Genomic DNA, 16,531 nt, shown 5'->3' on the forward strand with positions numbered 1-16,531 from the left:
ATTAGTATTTTATTTAGTATATAGAAGAAAAGGAAGATGAAGAATCATCCATTCCACCATATTTCCATGCAACTAATGTGAGAAGAGAGGAGAAGAAAGAAAGTTTTGCTTTCTTTACAATTTGGTCCTTCCACCAAAAATTTACCATTTTCACCTAGAAATCAAAAAAATTTCCATAGCTTCCAAGAGAGAAGAATAACAAGGAGACAATGGGGAGCTAGAATATCAAGTTAGATTCAAGAAATAGAAGCTGGAGGAGAGAGAAAATCAAGTTAAAGATTGAAATCAATAGCACAAGGTAAGAACATCAAGATTTCAATATATTTTTAAGTTTGATATTATTGAAAAAGCATGGAAATAATGTTATAATAGAGTTTTATTATATAAGGTCTTATGTTCTTGATATATTAGTGAAGAGAAATAAGTGAAAGTGACGGGAAATATTATAGAGAAATGGAATAAGGGAGTTATACACCTAGTAATCAACATTTTGCACTAAAATAATTTTGGACAGAAGTAGGTTAACTTTGAAAAATCACCATAAATTGTGGAAATCAAATTAGAGGATGAAAAAAATATGAAATTAAAGCTTACTGAGTCTAGTTTCTCATAGAAGAAACGGTGTAAGTAATGGAATTGTAAATCATGAGATATAATAGATTTTGTGAGATAAGGTCAGAATGAATTTGGGTTCCCTTGTTCTGACTTGGAAAAATAATTAAAAATTTTTAAAAAATAATTATGGGTTATAATTTATATTTTTAAAATCCATAATTAGTCTATCTTCAATAGAAACAAACGAGAACATCATCCGAATTCTGTACAAAGAGATAATTAATTTTTAGTGAAAAGGGGTTGGAACTGTCAAACAGTGAAATAGGGGAAACTTTAGAGAATGAATTGTACTTATTGGCTAAACAAAAAATTCTTAAAATTTTATGGTAAGTATATGTGAGTCTAGTTTCAGAGAAAATTTGCAAATCTCAATTTGGAGTTCTGTATCTTAAAATATAATTAATTTAGTGACTATGACTCAAGGGAACAGCTTGTTATGAGTAAACAAGATAATAGTGGTATTATGTATATATCAAGGATGTGGAATGGAGTGGAGGAGGAGGAAAAATATATGTGAATAGTCAGCTAATATGAGTTTATTTTAAAATAGCTAATTTACATGTTTTAGGTTCAGAGACTAAATTGAATAAAAGTAAAATTTTAAGAGTAATTTTGTAAAAATTTCAAAAATGACAAAATTGCATGAAATGAATTGTTTTATCATTTAAATTAATAAATTGAATGAAATATTAATTTAGATCAAGATTTGGGTGGAAATTCGTGAAAAATGGAAAATTACCAAAATGTCCTTGAAATTTGATATTTCTGCAATTTAGTCCGATAAGTTCGTGTAACTTGAATTATATTCTTAAATACTTGAAATGTTTGTTATTGATGTGAATATGATTTGAATGTTCATTGTATGAAAATTGATGAAACATTGATATATTTGATAAAAAGGGGAAGAAATCCCGGTTGAATGGAAGGAAAATTCGATGGATCTCTGAAAAGAAATTGACGGTAAAAAGGATCTAGCCCGGATGGGTGATCTTGATATAGCCCTCCCGAAGAATATGTGGAAAATGGATTTAGCCCGGATGGGTAATCCGAATTAAGGTCTGAATTTAGCCTGGACTGGTAATTCAGATCCAAGCTCATTAGAGTAATTGTCGTTGTAGGGGATTTAGCCTGGACTGGTAACCCCGACAATACTCTATGAGTTTATATTACAGGGGATTTAGCATGGACTGGTAATCCCACTTAAGAAATGAGGTTCGCGAGAGTGTGCTCTCTGAATTGAAAAATGTGCGCACATGAATATGAATTGACGGACCCGAATTTGTACATTAAAGTGTACCCTTGAAAATCCATTGAAATTTTGAGAAATTCAACGGGATAAAAATAGAAAATGATAAGTACTTAAAATCATGAAATTAAACTTGAAATACATAGAAATGATAATTATTTGATATACTAAAATATGACATGGAAAATACATGTATGTGAAACTTGCCTGATAATTATGCATATTCAATATTATGAACTGCTACTGGAATAAATATACATTGAACTTATAAAAAATTATGGTACATGAAATATTGTCATAATGAATTGAATAATTTATATTTAAGAAGAAACAACAAGAAAATGACATGTATCATGACATGTAAATATGAGACTATCTTTGATACGTTGATACAAGGAAAATTATGTGTATTAAGACGAGTAATAAATTTAAGTGAGACATGTCGAGAAAATAAGTTTGTCAATATTAAAGTACGCTAACCAATGTTGTTGCTTGAAGTTTAGGCAAGTGCTAAATTACTGTTGAATGGTAATATGTTTAATTATAATGTGCATTGGAATGGTAAGTGCTTAGATGAAAATATAATTGAGCTTATGAAATAGTGGAAAGGTTTCAGTTATGCAATTTCTTATGAAAAGATTTGTTATATGATACGCCCGTATGAACCCTGCACCTAATTCAGAAATAAAAAAAAATTTAAAATCTATATATATATTTAGGATTCTGCGAAAAATTTCCTATGATTCCGATTTAATCCCAATAGGTTCTTAATAAATGTTTTGGGCTTCGAGAGCCTAATAGAAGGACGTTATGATTATTTTCAGAATATGAACAATAAATGATTCAGAATTATTGAAAATGTTCAGTAAACTCCGGTAATGCCTCGTGCCCTATTCCGACAACGAATACAGGTAGGGGGTGTTACATGTTCGAACATGGGAATTATGAAACATGAAACATGGTCTTGAGGTATGTTAATTTGGTTTGAAATTTGGATTAGACAATTGATATCGAGATGGTGGTGTTATGATGCATGGTTAGCATATATGTGAAATGGCTAGTAAAGCATGACTTGTTCTGGTTGGTTATGTAATTAATATGTGCAAATTTAATTTATATGATTAAGCTAACGGTTGCTATTCAAATTTGAAAGCATGGTTTATATGTTCATTGATAAATAAGATAAGTGAAGTTACTTAATGTGGTCAAAAAAATTTACGAGTATGATAAATGTATATGTGGTTGAGATTTGCTAAATTCGGCCTAGTTAAATTGAATTATAAATATCATTGAGATGATTTATTTGCTTATGGCTTACTAAGCTTTCTAAGCTTACTCTGCGTGTTTTCTTTCTATGTTTATAGAGTTTCGGAGACTTGCTCGGGTTGGAAGTCACACTATCCGGTTATCGCTTCGGTAAATATAAGCTTTGAGTTTTTGGTTATGTGGCATGTATAGGCTAGTTTTGATATGTTTGGTTTTGAAATTTGTATATATGTATATAGCCATGCGAAAATGGCTTGATCATGATACTAATGATGGTATATATATTCGGTCATGTTATAAGCTTAATTTGGAGGTATGTTTCATGTTAAATATGTTTGTGATGTTGGTTATATGATTCGACAATGAGAAATGTTAATGATGATGTATAATCGACCATGAAAGTAGCTCATTTTGGATGTATAATTTGTCTTGTGTAAAGGATTGAAAGTGGTAAATGATGTGTTTTTGACATAATACATATGCTCACATAAGTTAAGTTATGTATGTGTGATAGCTTGCATATTAATTTTTAAAGTACACTTTGTGATAGTAAAAATATGAACATATATTGTAATTTATTTGATGGTCATTTAGGTACGGTTATAAATGGCACTATTAGCTTTAATTCGAATTATGAAATTGGTTGGATTATCGGAGGATAAATTTTATGATCGAATATATGGTTAAAAGATCGATTATGCATATGCATTTTGGAAATGGTAAAGGGTGTGTATTTATATTTGGCTAATAATAGGAAAAATATACTTATCCATGCATATGATATGTTTTGTTCGTGATTTTGGTAATTAATGGTTAAGTTGTTAAGTTAAATGCTTGAGTTTAAAATGTGTCATATATGTGATTTCTGAATTTGGTAAATGATAGATAGGTATTTTAGATATTTACTAGTCAAGGAGTATTGTAATTATGGTATGATTTGATTCGGCTCTTTTATATATAAAATTGGTAGTTATTATTTTGGTAAAATGTGCATAATATGGTAAAATCAAATTTTATACTTAACCATTATGTGAAGTTGTTAATGTCGTATGTATATATTAACGTTTAATAAATCATGTGGTTTGGCTTGACTTAGTAAAATGTGAAGAAGTGCATAATTATAAATAGCGTTTTTGGAAAGTAGTTAATGAAATAGATTTATATGAATGGATGTCTTAATATATGATCAGCATATGAAAAAAAAATTATACTTGGTTATAAGTTAAGTATTCGGTTGCCATGATTCATTGGTTATAATGTTTGAATATTAATTTGGGTAGAGTATAAATTATAGAATCGAAGCACGTTAGTTTGGTTTAAAATTATACTAGATGAATAGAATTGAAATGATTATATTATTTGGTACTTGAATTGAAATGAATGTCTGTTCTGAGTTGTATTTTGATCGGTAATGCCTGATAACCCTAATCCAGCGACGGACACATGTTAAGGGTGTTACAGAGCGAGTGGTCTAAGTCTCACACTGAGACAAGGGGACCCAAAACGACTAGTTACCAAGACGCTCATGTGGAACTAGTGAGTTGGTTATGGATACTTCCTCGATAGCATATCTTATTAACACGTGCCCAAGTCCAAAATTAATACAATGTAGAAAAGAATATTTTAGCAAAGTAATGACAAGAGATGATGATGGAAATGGAGATGATACGTAAGCCTTATACTTGGTTTGGAGGCTGCCTTAGGGCCAGTTCTTCATTGCTTTTAAAAAGTGCTGTGGAAAAGTGCTTTTGAGAAGTACTTTTGAAAAGTTTAGTTTAAAATTTGAGTGTTTAGTATTGCTGTCAAAAAGTGATTTTCAGAAATAAAATGTCCATTTTAGACATGTTATTATCAAGTAACAAATACGCATTTAAATAATATTTAAATTAGTTAACATTATTATATTTTAGTAATAATATAAAAAATTATTATAACTTATTGTTAATATTTTTATATATGAAATATAAATTGTAAATATTTTTAAGCAATAAATATTAATTATTTATAAAATTTAATTAGAATATATAAACTATATTTTAAAATTTTAAATATAACCATTAAATATTTGTAATTAGTATTTTAAAAAATATTTTTTTTATTTTTAATTAATAATTTTAACACAATTGTAATTAAGCACCAAGAAAAAAAAAGAAAAATACTATATTATTAGAGGGGTGAAAAAGTAATTAAGCACTAAAAGTGCTTTTGGGAGAAGAAAAGCTAAAATTTTTAGCTTCTCCTTTTCAGCTCTTTTTCAGAAGTAGTTTTGAAAAACACTTCTGAAAAGCTAAAAATTTCTGTCAAAAACAGCTTGTTCTTCATAGCTTTTCTTTCAAAAGTGCTTTTGGAGTCAAATGTGCTTTTTTTAAGCAATGAAGAACTGACCCTTAGTCTGGAGGTGAAGGGGGACTGACGGTTCCCTTTGTCCAACAAGACTTGTAAGGTTGTGCAAGGACTAAATTATTGCCTTTCAATTTGTATGTGTCAACACTAGGCTAGCAACATAAAAGGTAAAAAAATAGGTTGAAAACTATCAATCTTAAGTTATTTTATTGCCCGTTGTTTTCTTATTGGTGTTTGGAATTCTATGGGACACGTGATCCTCGGTTCTTTGGTCTTATTTACATGTTTTGATATAACAAAACTACTAATCTACTATAGTAATAACATTGTTCATTAAATTACTATTATCTCCTTAAAAGAAAAGCAAATTACTATATTTTCTCCACTAACATTGATTTTGGTGCCACTGAATTAAGTGACAACAATTTAATGTGTAATTTAATCGATGGTAAGAGTTTTTTTATATAATATTTTTAAATAAAATAAAATAACTTTTTTTTAAGAAGGAAAGAAAAAACTAAGCCTAATAAAACTTATCCTTCTCTAATAATCGAGATTATGATCATAAACGATTTAGGTCACAATTTGCAATTATATTTGATAAATTTTATATTTCGAATAAATAATTTACAATTATATTTGATAATTTTTATAATCGAAATTATGATCATAAACTATTTATGTCACAATTTGCTCTAAATTATATTTGTTTTTTTTATATAAAACTTTTTTTTTTCAATATTAATACCTAAACTATCACTTCTATATGATTTTTGTTTAGAAAATGTGTTAAAAAAGTGGCACACTTAACCAATGAGAATGCACCACATGACATTCATTTACCCATGACAATTCATGATGTGGCATCCATTAAAAATATATATAATTTATAAAAATTAAAAATTAAAAATTAAAAAACATATAAAGAATTATTAATTCAATAAAATTATTTTTATAATATATAAATTATATAAAATAATTTTATAAAAACATTATACAAAATATAAAATGTCAAAATTATATTAAGTTTGAAAATTTATAAGATTATATTAAATTTATAAGATTATATACAAAATTGGGCCTGTTCGTTGGGTCTACTGCTAAGTTTATTAATGGTTTCGGTTTATTTTATTATACTAATAAAAGCACAATCTTTTTCTTCAAAAAAGATATAAAATATATAGAATATAAAAAAAGTGGGAAAATATACATAAATTCAAAATAAATAAAAAAATTGAAAATTTATAATATATTTAATATAAAAAAATTATACATGGTATGTAAAATATAAATATTCAAAAATAATAATTCTAAAACTTTTAAACTTTTAAAATATATATTAAAATGGTTAAGGGTTAAAGGTCGACGATCAACAACCAATTAACATCGATAAACTTCTATTAATGGTCTGTCAATGTAATTAATGCGTTGAACCAACGATCAATCAATTGCCACATCATTGGTCATTGGCCACTTCATCAGTCATTAGCCCCCTCATAGATGACATGGAAAAAGGTAGACAAATAACACATTCTCATTACTTGTGTGCACTGATTTTTTTTCCCTTTAATGCTTTCGATCAAAAGCTAATAGATGAATAATTTAGGTGTCGACAAAAAAAATTTAAGTAGAATGATTAAAATTTAGAAGCCAAATCATAATATAAACCAACCATAAACAGTACTGATTTATATAATGAAATTTCTTCTACACGTGCAATTATTTGTTCTTTGAATAAGCTTAAAATTTAAATGCTTAAATAAAATAAGGAACTTGGTGGATGAGACCTTGTCTAATACCTCTTGTTTGCCCCTAACGATTGGTACAGATGAGCGATATCACATTAACAAAAGATTTGCTTTCAAAAAGTTTTTTTAGCATAAATTCATCATAAATTAATTTAAGGGTTTCAAACATTTATGTTTTCACATTTCTAAAACCTTGCGCCCAATATATTTCCAAATATTATGATGAGGTAAAAGCGTAAAACAAATTTTTGATTGCTTAATCTGGTTAGAAAGCACACTTCTAGAATCAAAACAATAAAGCACTCTCTTATGAATCAAGCCACTTCCCACTTCTGTTTATTAAAAAGAACATTTTTAAGGTTTTAGAAGACTTCTCAAATCATTTCTAAGGTTTTGTTGTAAAATTATATCATTGGGACTTTGTTCAGGATCATTTTTAGCTTAAAAACCCACAAATTTTGGGGTGTAGGGGCGGAGGTAGCAGAATCTCTCTCCAAGGTATCAGTATCTCTATTCATTATTGTAGTATTTTAGTTACTAACTTGGTTGTACCGATACAACCAAGCCATGTTCTAATATCTAGATCCTTAGAGTTGAAAATCCGACTCAAAAACACTTTAAAACACCCCCAAACATAATCAAACCATATCGAATAGTTTCTATTCATTTCAAAACAATATCAACACTCATTTGCACATACTAGTCCCTTTATTTTTTCAAAAAAGAGGTTGTAAAGATTAATGGGCTAAGTTTATGATTGCATGTAATTTTTTAACAGAGTTAATAGAAAATAATAATAAAAGAATTGAAAATGAAAAAAAAGAGAGTAAAGGGACCAATTTTAAGCAAATAAAAATAGATAAATTAATCATTGAATGTATTTTTATGATTATAACTCAAAGTCACAAAGTAACTCTTTATTCGGTTCATATCAAATTCGAATAATCATTTCCAGTCCCTTGACTATTAAAAAATGGTTATAGTCAGTGGTATATGAGTTTTTGAGTTTAATTTTAATGAGAACTTTTAAAAATTAAGGTTTAATTAAAATTTTTAAAAATCTTGTGTAGTTAATAAGAATTTTCAAAAAAAATTATGAGAATTTAATTAAAATTAAAAATAAGAAATTTCAAAAAATTTGTGCCACCGCCCCTGGCTACAGTCCATCTATCCCCATGCATTAAAGGGGTCCCCTCTTTTATTCTGCCCTAACATGGTTTTGTTGGTTGCACCGTCAGCCAGCCCCCGAGGGGACAGCTGAAACTGCTCCATTTTTCTCCACACGTGAATTTTGACCTCAATCCTACCAAAGGTGCCGCTAAATCTCAACCCCCGATGGTCCCAAGGGTTGACTTTTTACATAACCTCCATTTAGCATTTCGTCTCCATTCGGGGTGGCGGCAAGAATTTTACATCAAAGTTTACCCCTTTGTTTGTTACGATAAATAATTGGATATGGCAATTTAAATCGTTGGCTGACTCCTTAATTACGACCCATCTGACAGTCAAAAACCATTTGTCTTGACGTTCCAAGGGGAGCCTCACCTTTGTTTTTTCTTGGATATCCACCAAGTCAAAGCCGAATACCTACAAAACTTCCCTCACTCTCAAGCAACTGCTCCGAAATCGTCTCGTGTTGAAGATAAAGTTTTGTGCATATTTTTGTATCAGTTTTTTCTTCTTCTCATATAGAAATTGGAGCAAACTAGATGTTGTCCCCTCCATTGACAGGATTATATTTTGATTATCTGCTTCTGCTAATTATGCATGTCAGAGATCTGTCTATTGCATTATTGATCTATTTTTTTAATATGTTGGATATGGATGTGTTCGTCAATTCTATTGATGAATTTGGTATTGTCTTCAAGTTTTGCTTTGAAGATCTTAAATCAAATGTTTAGCCACTTTCTTCATAATATCATTTATGATTTTTTTTCTAGAACGTTCTACATGCAAAACAACCCTACTATTAACTCGAGGTCAAATTAATCATGATGATGACTTTGATTATCCAACTTAAGTATCTCCATCAACCCAATTTAACTAATAATATATGCTCAACTGCCTAAAGGCTTCAATGATTTGTGCAGAAGGGTATATGTTATTTAAACATTAATATACACTCAATTATTTTTTTTTACGTATAATTTTTTAGAGTAGATTATAAATATTACATACTTGTACATTATAAATATTCAGTGGTTGACCTGACACTTGCTGAATTAACCAGAAAATTATAACAACTAGAGGGATAGGATATTCTTAGCAAAAGTCAACATATATAGGTACACGCCTAAGCCTAGAAACTCTTAATTTAAAGTCAAGAGGGCTCACACGTAAAATCTAAACCTCATAAACTTTCCTTCATCTGCTCCACCAGTTTCCTCTTCCTGGCTAATTATTGCAGTCTCTTTGGGGTTATTCTTGTTGTAAAAGCTAAGTTTTTTTTCCTCTTATTATACTTCATCTTATTAGTAGTTCAATCAATGCAAGGCTTAATTTAGTTATCGTTGAGAATAAGTACTGTGATGGAGAAAGAGCAGAAGGATGATAGGTTTGGCTGCGAAGATGAACTTCTGAGAGAGCTTCTTGATGATGAGTCTCCTCTCTTTGTCCTACAGCAAGGGACGGTTCAAGCCAAATCTAAAACTTCTGGAGAAGATTCCACTAAGCGACTCATCTGTGCAGGGCCGAAGATTGAAGATATCGAGAATGCTTTGTCAGTGAAAACATGGAACGGTACTCAATATCAAGTACAACAGCAAAACAGGTTAATTTGGTTTCCTCCTGGATTTTCCTTAACTAGTTTTCATTTGATATTTAAATGAACAATCTTTTCCTTTTGCAGAATTAATTCGATACAGCAGGAAAGAGGTTTGACTAAGATTGAGAATAAGTATACTTTAAAGATAAAAAACTATGGCAATTGCATGGCAGATGATGGATATAAATGGAGGAAATATGGGCAAAAATGGATCAAAAACACCCCAAATCCAAGGTATGAAACTATCTTTCTCTTCTAAGCTCAATTGGTATCCGCAAGTAGAATATACTCGTTTGTGTGAGGGTGGCAAAACTTTGAGACTTGAGGGTACGTACCAAGATAAACAACCATGACACGGCTCATGTCTCGCGGGCTGAATCGAGTCATGACACAGGACTGAAGTTTTGCCGAGAATAGAAATCCCTTGAAACTTCCGATTCCCCTAACCACCTGACAGAAACGGATAAAAGGAAAGGAAAAGCACATGCATCACCCGACAAATATCATACGACAATATCCCTTGTCAAGTCTTAGAACTGGATTTGACAATGCCATCATCAGTTACTTTCCTTGGGACCTCTATATGTCTTAAGTAATTTTGCATTTAAGGCCCATGTCCCAGTCCTTTTGTAATTGTTATCCCCACACATATCATGAGTTAAAAAGTATTGAAACCTAGCAGTACTAGGTGTTTACATAAAACCCTATCTTGTAGGTTTAAATCGCAAAACAACTCTATTTGTGGTGTAATTTACTCTTGTTAGGGATATGTAGGTCAATTATAAATGTAAAAAAAAAGAAGTTCAAAGTATTTTATCATTGTGCAACTAGTGACTATTAGAAGTGTGGCAATTCACTTGATCCGGATGGGTTGGGTCAGTTTTATTTAAATGATTCCATGTTAATCTTTTGAAGTGTTTAAGTAGCAAGTGGCTTTGAAACAGGAGCTATTACAAGTGCAGGAACCCAAGATGCAGCGCAAAGAAGCAGGTGGAGAGGTCAAAAGATGAGCCAGATACACTGATCATCACCTATGAAGGATTTCACCTGCACTTTGCCTATCCATATCTCCCACTCGATAACCACCACCAGCCTTCTCCAGATGATACCATTTCACCAACCAAGAAGGCCAAGCAAGGCATTTCCGAAGCTGAATCACAAGTTCCGGAAACTATAGCAAATTATACCAACATCGAGCCACTGCCAAGCTCCATTGAGGGTTGCCCTCCAGAAATGAGTTTGGAAGCAGGGTTTAGCCAACAAGGGCTGCTCGAAGATGTGGTGCCTTGGGTGATAAGGAATCCTTCACATAACAATAATATTTCCTCCATTTCTTCGTCTTCTTCATCTTCTAATTACTCTCGTTCTCCTCCTGCTTCACCTTATTCACTATCTACTTCTCCTTTTTATGACCCATGTTTAGATATATTAAGCATAAACTCTAGCATTAGGTAAATATTTTGTGCTTAGTGGGTAGAAAAGAAATAACCCAAACAATCTTCCAAGTCTCCATTATTGTATTTGTACCTTTTTTTTAGTATCATATTTTCTTTCTAATCAAACGATGTTTTTCATTGAAGAATAATTTTTTAGAAATATTAAGTAGGATTTATAAATCATATACATCTATTCTTTTAAAACATTAAAATTTTAATCAAACACCATAAAATACGATATTGGATCACAAAATCACCACCTAAGGGTGAGCACTAATCAAATTAAAATAAGAAAAAAAACTGACTGATTCGATTAAATCGGTTCAGCATGAAAAACTATTCTTCACGCCTAACTCAATTCTTGCGCAATTTACAGCCCAATGAAAAAGAGGGAAAGGGATTTCTGGCCTATTAGGTTTGTTCATAACAACAACGACAACTCATTTTGGATTAGCCAGAGGCCCAGAAACCTGAAACTCAATTCGAGATGATGAACTTGTTAAATACCGCGGCAGAGCGGCCATCTCTGCTCTAAACCTCTTCAAAATCAAACAAGATAGAATAAGTAATTTTTTTAATAGTATTATTTTCTCATCAACCAAACAGAAGCCAAATTGGCAACTCATCCTTCGATAGTTATCCATTCTGAATCGGCTCATGTTAATATCGTTAGTCTATTGAAATGATTTTCTCTAGAATTGGTCGCTCTCTCTCCTGCTCGTCTCGTTTCAATTTCAAAAATGTAATAACATTTTCCCTTTTTCCTTTTAAATTCAAAATTTTTCAGTCTCCAAGTTTTGTTATTTATTTTTTTTTATGATGAAAAATTGAATATTCGTTTCTGCAGAATGTAATATCGAGAAATCTGTTATTGAATGAAACGCATATACCAAGGCCTGTCGGAAATGCATGCATTTCACAAGTCAGTCAAGGGTTAGGGCTGTTAAGGGGATATTTTGCACTAGCTGAAGCTGGGAAGAAGCTTGTTCTCAATGCACGATTGTCTATTTTGGATTCGATTCTCGGAAACCCTAGGATTACGCGGCTTTTCTCCAGTGGTGGTCCTAAGAAAAGAAGTGAGTTAACACAATTCCCTTATTTTATATATGCATATATATTTTTTAAAAGTTACGCCTTTTATATTGACTTTTTTTTTTGTATTATTGTAACTTATGAAAATTACCATCAAAAGAACAAGAAGAGAATTCCTAAGGCTAATGAACAGAAATCTGGAGGATCCATAGGTACTTCATGTAATGGATATCTTTTAAATTTTATTAAGGAAAGATTAAACGACTTGGCGATTATTTAGAACTTTAGAAATAGGGAAATTGCCTTTGTCTGATTTAGTTGCAATTTGCAAAGCTGAAGTAAGTGAAAACTGATATCAAATTCATACTTTTTGTTGAAAGTGCATCTGATTAATATAAGTTTTCTTATGTTCTTGTTCAAATATGCAATTCATACCCATGAGAAATCCTATTTTCTAGTAAAAAAGATGTGGCTGAAAAAGATAAAGCATGTTGAAGTAAATGCCTATCGTGTATGGTTTATTTGGAAAAACATGGAATCTCTATTAGTTGAAAAAGATTTTAATTTCCACCCTCAACCCCCCCCTCTCTCTCTGTTTGATGTGTTCTTCAGATTAGTTTCCAAGAGTTCAAAAACAACTCCTCGAACCTGGCTTGGTGGAAAAATTGTTGTTACTAATAAATCAGTTGCAAAAGTGTATGCGAGGAGCTCGCCCTGTGATGCAAATCAAACTACTGATGATGCTGTAGAATCTCCTACCACTGGAGCCCCTGCCAAAAGAAAGATAAGCCAAAATAAGTACTACTTTACATAGGGAGTGTTGAATCTTTCGAGGAGAAGCTAGAGGAAGTCCAAGAAGCATTGGGGATAGATCCTCATAATTATGTTCCTGTAACTTATGTAAGTGAAGTGAACCGGTTCCAGGAGTTGCTGCGCTTTGGACCCACACTCTTGCTCCTAGGGACCTTTTGGTTTATGGGGAGAAGAATGCAAAGTGGATTTGAAGTTGGTGGGCCTGGGGGACGAGGTGGTCGTGGAATATTTAATATTGGAAAGGCGCAGATCACAAAAATGGACAAGAATGCGAAGGACAAGGTAAGCCATCGTTAGAAGTTTGCTTTGAGACTTTAGTGCTGTTATCTTAACTGTTTACAAAGTAAGTTTTGAAGGTCATCATCTTGATAATGGTTTACATATTGTCTTGTTGTCTCAGGTCCTTTTTAATGATGTTGCTGGCTGTGATGAGGCAAAGCAAGAAATTATGGAGTTTGTGCATTCCTTAAAGAACCATAAGAAATATGAGGAATTAGGAGCTAAGATTCCCAAAGGTGCATTTCTTGTTGGTCCTCCTGGCACGGGGAAGACACTTCTTGCTAAGGCAACTGCTGGTGAATCCGGTGTGCCTTTCCTCTCTATGTCTGGATCAGATTTTATGAAAATGTTTGTTGGAGTTGGGCCGTCAAGAGTGAGAAGCTTATTCCAAGAGGCAAGGCAATGTGCTCCTAGTATCATATTTATTGATGAGATTGATGCAATAGGTAGAGCAAGGGGTCGTGGAGGCTTTTCTGGTGGCAATGATGAGCGTGAAAGTACTCTTAATCAGTTGCTTGTAGAAATGCATGGATTTGGAACAACTTCTGGAGTTGTTGTGTTTGATGGCACTAATAGGCCTGATATTTTAGACAGAGCCCTGTTGAGACCAGGTTGGTTTGATCGTCAAATTACAATTGACAACTTGACATTAAGGGTCGTGGCCAAGTCTTTCAGATATACTTGAAGAAACTAAAACTTGATAATGAGCCATTATATTGCTCTCGGTGACTTGCCACTCTAACCCCTGGTTTTGCTGGAGCAGACATTGCAAATGTTTGCAATGAAGCAGCATTGATTGCTGCCAGAAATGGAAGTGCTGTGATAACCATGGAACATTTTGAGGCAGCTGTAGACAGAGTAATAGGTGGTTTAGAAAAGAATAACAAGGTGTGTTGTTCTTCACCCTCTGTCTCTTTCGTTTACTGATGGACTGCGATACTATCTCGATTGGTCTATGTTATCGATTATGTTTACAGAGATGCAATTGAGTGCGTAGAAGAGTGATTTTGAATTTTCAATGTCAAAATCAGGTTCTCCGTTTTCCTCTGTAGTGGTATAATACATTTCAGGATTCTGGTGTAAAGTTTGTACCGAGTACAGAATGTCTTTTTATCACTTGTTCTCTGTATGATGTTCATTCTTCAGCTTATGCAGTGTCTAATAGAGACATGATTTATCCTTTTCTCAGTTCTGACTAATTTCTGCAAGTATGCAATGAAGCTTTGTCGTCTTCAACATTTTTGGTCTGGTATGCAGGTTATAAGCAAGTTGGAAAGGCGAACAGTCGCTTACCATGAATCTGGCCATGCTGTTGCTGGTTGGTTCTTGGAACATGCGGAACCATTGCTTAAAGTAACTATTGTTCCTCGTGGTATCGCAACATTAGGATTTGCACAGTATGTTCCCAAGGAAAATCTTCTAATGACCAAAGAGCAGCTTTCTGATGTGGCTTGCATGACACTAGGTGGTCGAGCTGCTAAGCAGGTGAAATTTCAGTTCACCTCCTCACACTTTTCTTTGTCTATCTTAATATCTTCCAGAATTAGTACCATAGACTTATTTAGAACTTAAGATCTGATTAGCAGATCATATGTTTGTTGCCTCTAACTTGAATCATGTCTGCATAATTGCTGCGTGCTTGACCATTTAGTTCCGAGGTTGAACTTGAAACAGAAGCCTTAGTATCTTGTCTTCGGGTATCATCTAGAAAGGGGCTTGTTTGTTGCAGTTTTACATTTTCTTCCATATGCATGTGTTTGATTGCTTCGAATGCCAAGTGGATGGATCCGCCTATGTTATGCATGTGATGGTTGTATCTCGAGTAAGTGGAAACCAACATGTTTTAGCCGTAATATTTTGCACTTTTCAGTGCCATTGATATCTTAATTATAGAAATTTTGCCTGTGCATGGAATCGAATGCTTCCATGTTGCATGTTAGATTTCTAACCAAGTATTAGATCGTGGTATGTGGAGTAGGTTTTGTTGAGGAAGATATCAACTGGAGCGCACAGTGACTTGAAGAAAGTAACCAAGATGACCTATGCCCAGGTGGCAGTGTATGGTTTCAGTGACAAGGTTGGTTTGCTTTCTTTCCCTCAAAGGGACGCATTCGAGATGACCAAGCCTTACAGCAGCAAGACTGGTGCAATAATTGACAGCGAAGTAAGAGAGTGGGTGGTTAAGGCATATGAACCAACAATGCAGCTGATAGAGGAGCACAAAGAGCATGTGGCTCAGGTCGCAGAATTGCTTCTTGAAAAGAGGTCCTTCATCAGGAGGACTTGGTTCGGATCCTAGGGAAACGGCCTTTTAAGTCGAGTGAACCCACAAATTATGAAAGGTTTAAACAAGGGTTCCAAGAAGAAAACAAGGAACCCAAGGACACAAAAGACGAAGGTAGAACTGCAGGGGATGATGGTTCAACTCCCTTGAAACCTGAGGTGGTGCCTGCATAGTTCTTTCCTATGGTTGTCTAAAAATATATTCTTTTCAGATGTCAATTAATATACTCATTTCGCCTCCAATTTATCCAAACCAAACTTGAAGCTGTAAAAGGGAAAACCGAATGTCTAAACCGAAAATGAGATAGTCCTTTCTGATTTTGGTCTTGAATTAAGCCACTGATTTGATTTGTTCATGGTTTGCGTATCTAAGCAGTGTCAATCTAGCATCGTTGTTGGCACAGCTTTTAAGGTTAAAAGCTGTTTCCTACAGCAAGAACAATGCTAAACATAAAAAATAAAGGTTAAAAGCTGTGTCATATGATTCTCTTTGCTCGCCCCTCTTGCTCGCAACACTTGTACTAATCGAAAGTTCACCTTTTTTTGTTTTATATTTCAATTTCCTTTTATGAAATTTTGAATGTCACAAATTTACAAACTAAAATATAAATAGCTTTTTCCTTGATTTTTGACATTAACTATCAGATTAACTTGAATCTAATGTATGTTTTACTCATTGATGGGTACTAATCTACCGTACTGATCA

At 32.7% G+C, this 16,531-nt stretch overlaps 1 protein-coding gene and 1 pseudogene across 2 annotated transcripts; both read left to right on the plus strand.

The window, feature by feature from the left end:
• Positions 1-9,416: 9,416 nt before the first annotated feature.
• On the plus strand, positions 9,417-11,561 carry LOC107891064 (probable WRKY transcription factor 49). Of its 2 annotated transcripts, none has more exons than XM_016815718.2 (3): positions 9,417-9,988; positions 10,067-10,216; positions 10,927-11,561. In XM_016815718.2, the coding sequence occupies exons 1-3, from the start codon at positions 9,747-9,749 to the stop codon at positions 11,435-11,437; spliced, it is 903 nt and encodes a 300-aa protein (XP_016671207.1). In that variant the 5' UTR covers positions 9,417-9,746; the 3' UTR covers positions 11,438-11,561. The 2 variants fall into 2 exon arrangements, with proteins under 2 accessions (XP_016671207.1, XP_040956876.1); XM_041100942.1 differs by having other exon boundaries at positions 10,945-11,561.
• A 1,355-nt stretch (positions 11,562-12,916) lies between these two features.
• On the plus strand, positions 12,917-16,181 carry LOC107892498 (ATP-dependent zinc metalloprotease FTSH 8, mitochondrial-like; annotated as a pseudogene).
• The last annotated feature ends 350 nt before the right edge of the window (positions 16,182-16,531 follow it).

This window comes from Gossypium hirsutum, chromosome D09, assembly GCF_007990345.1.
Source record: "Gossypium hirsutum isolate 1008001.06 chromosome D09, Gossypium_hirsutum_v2.1, whole genome shotgun sequence".
NCBI lineage: Eukaryota > Viridiplantae > Streptophyta > Magnoliopsida > Malvales > Malvaceae > Gossypium > Gossypium hirsutum.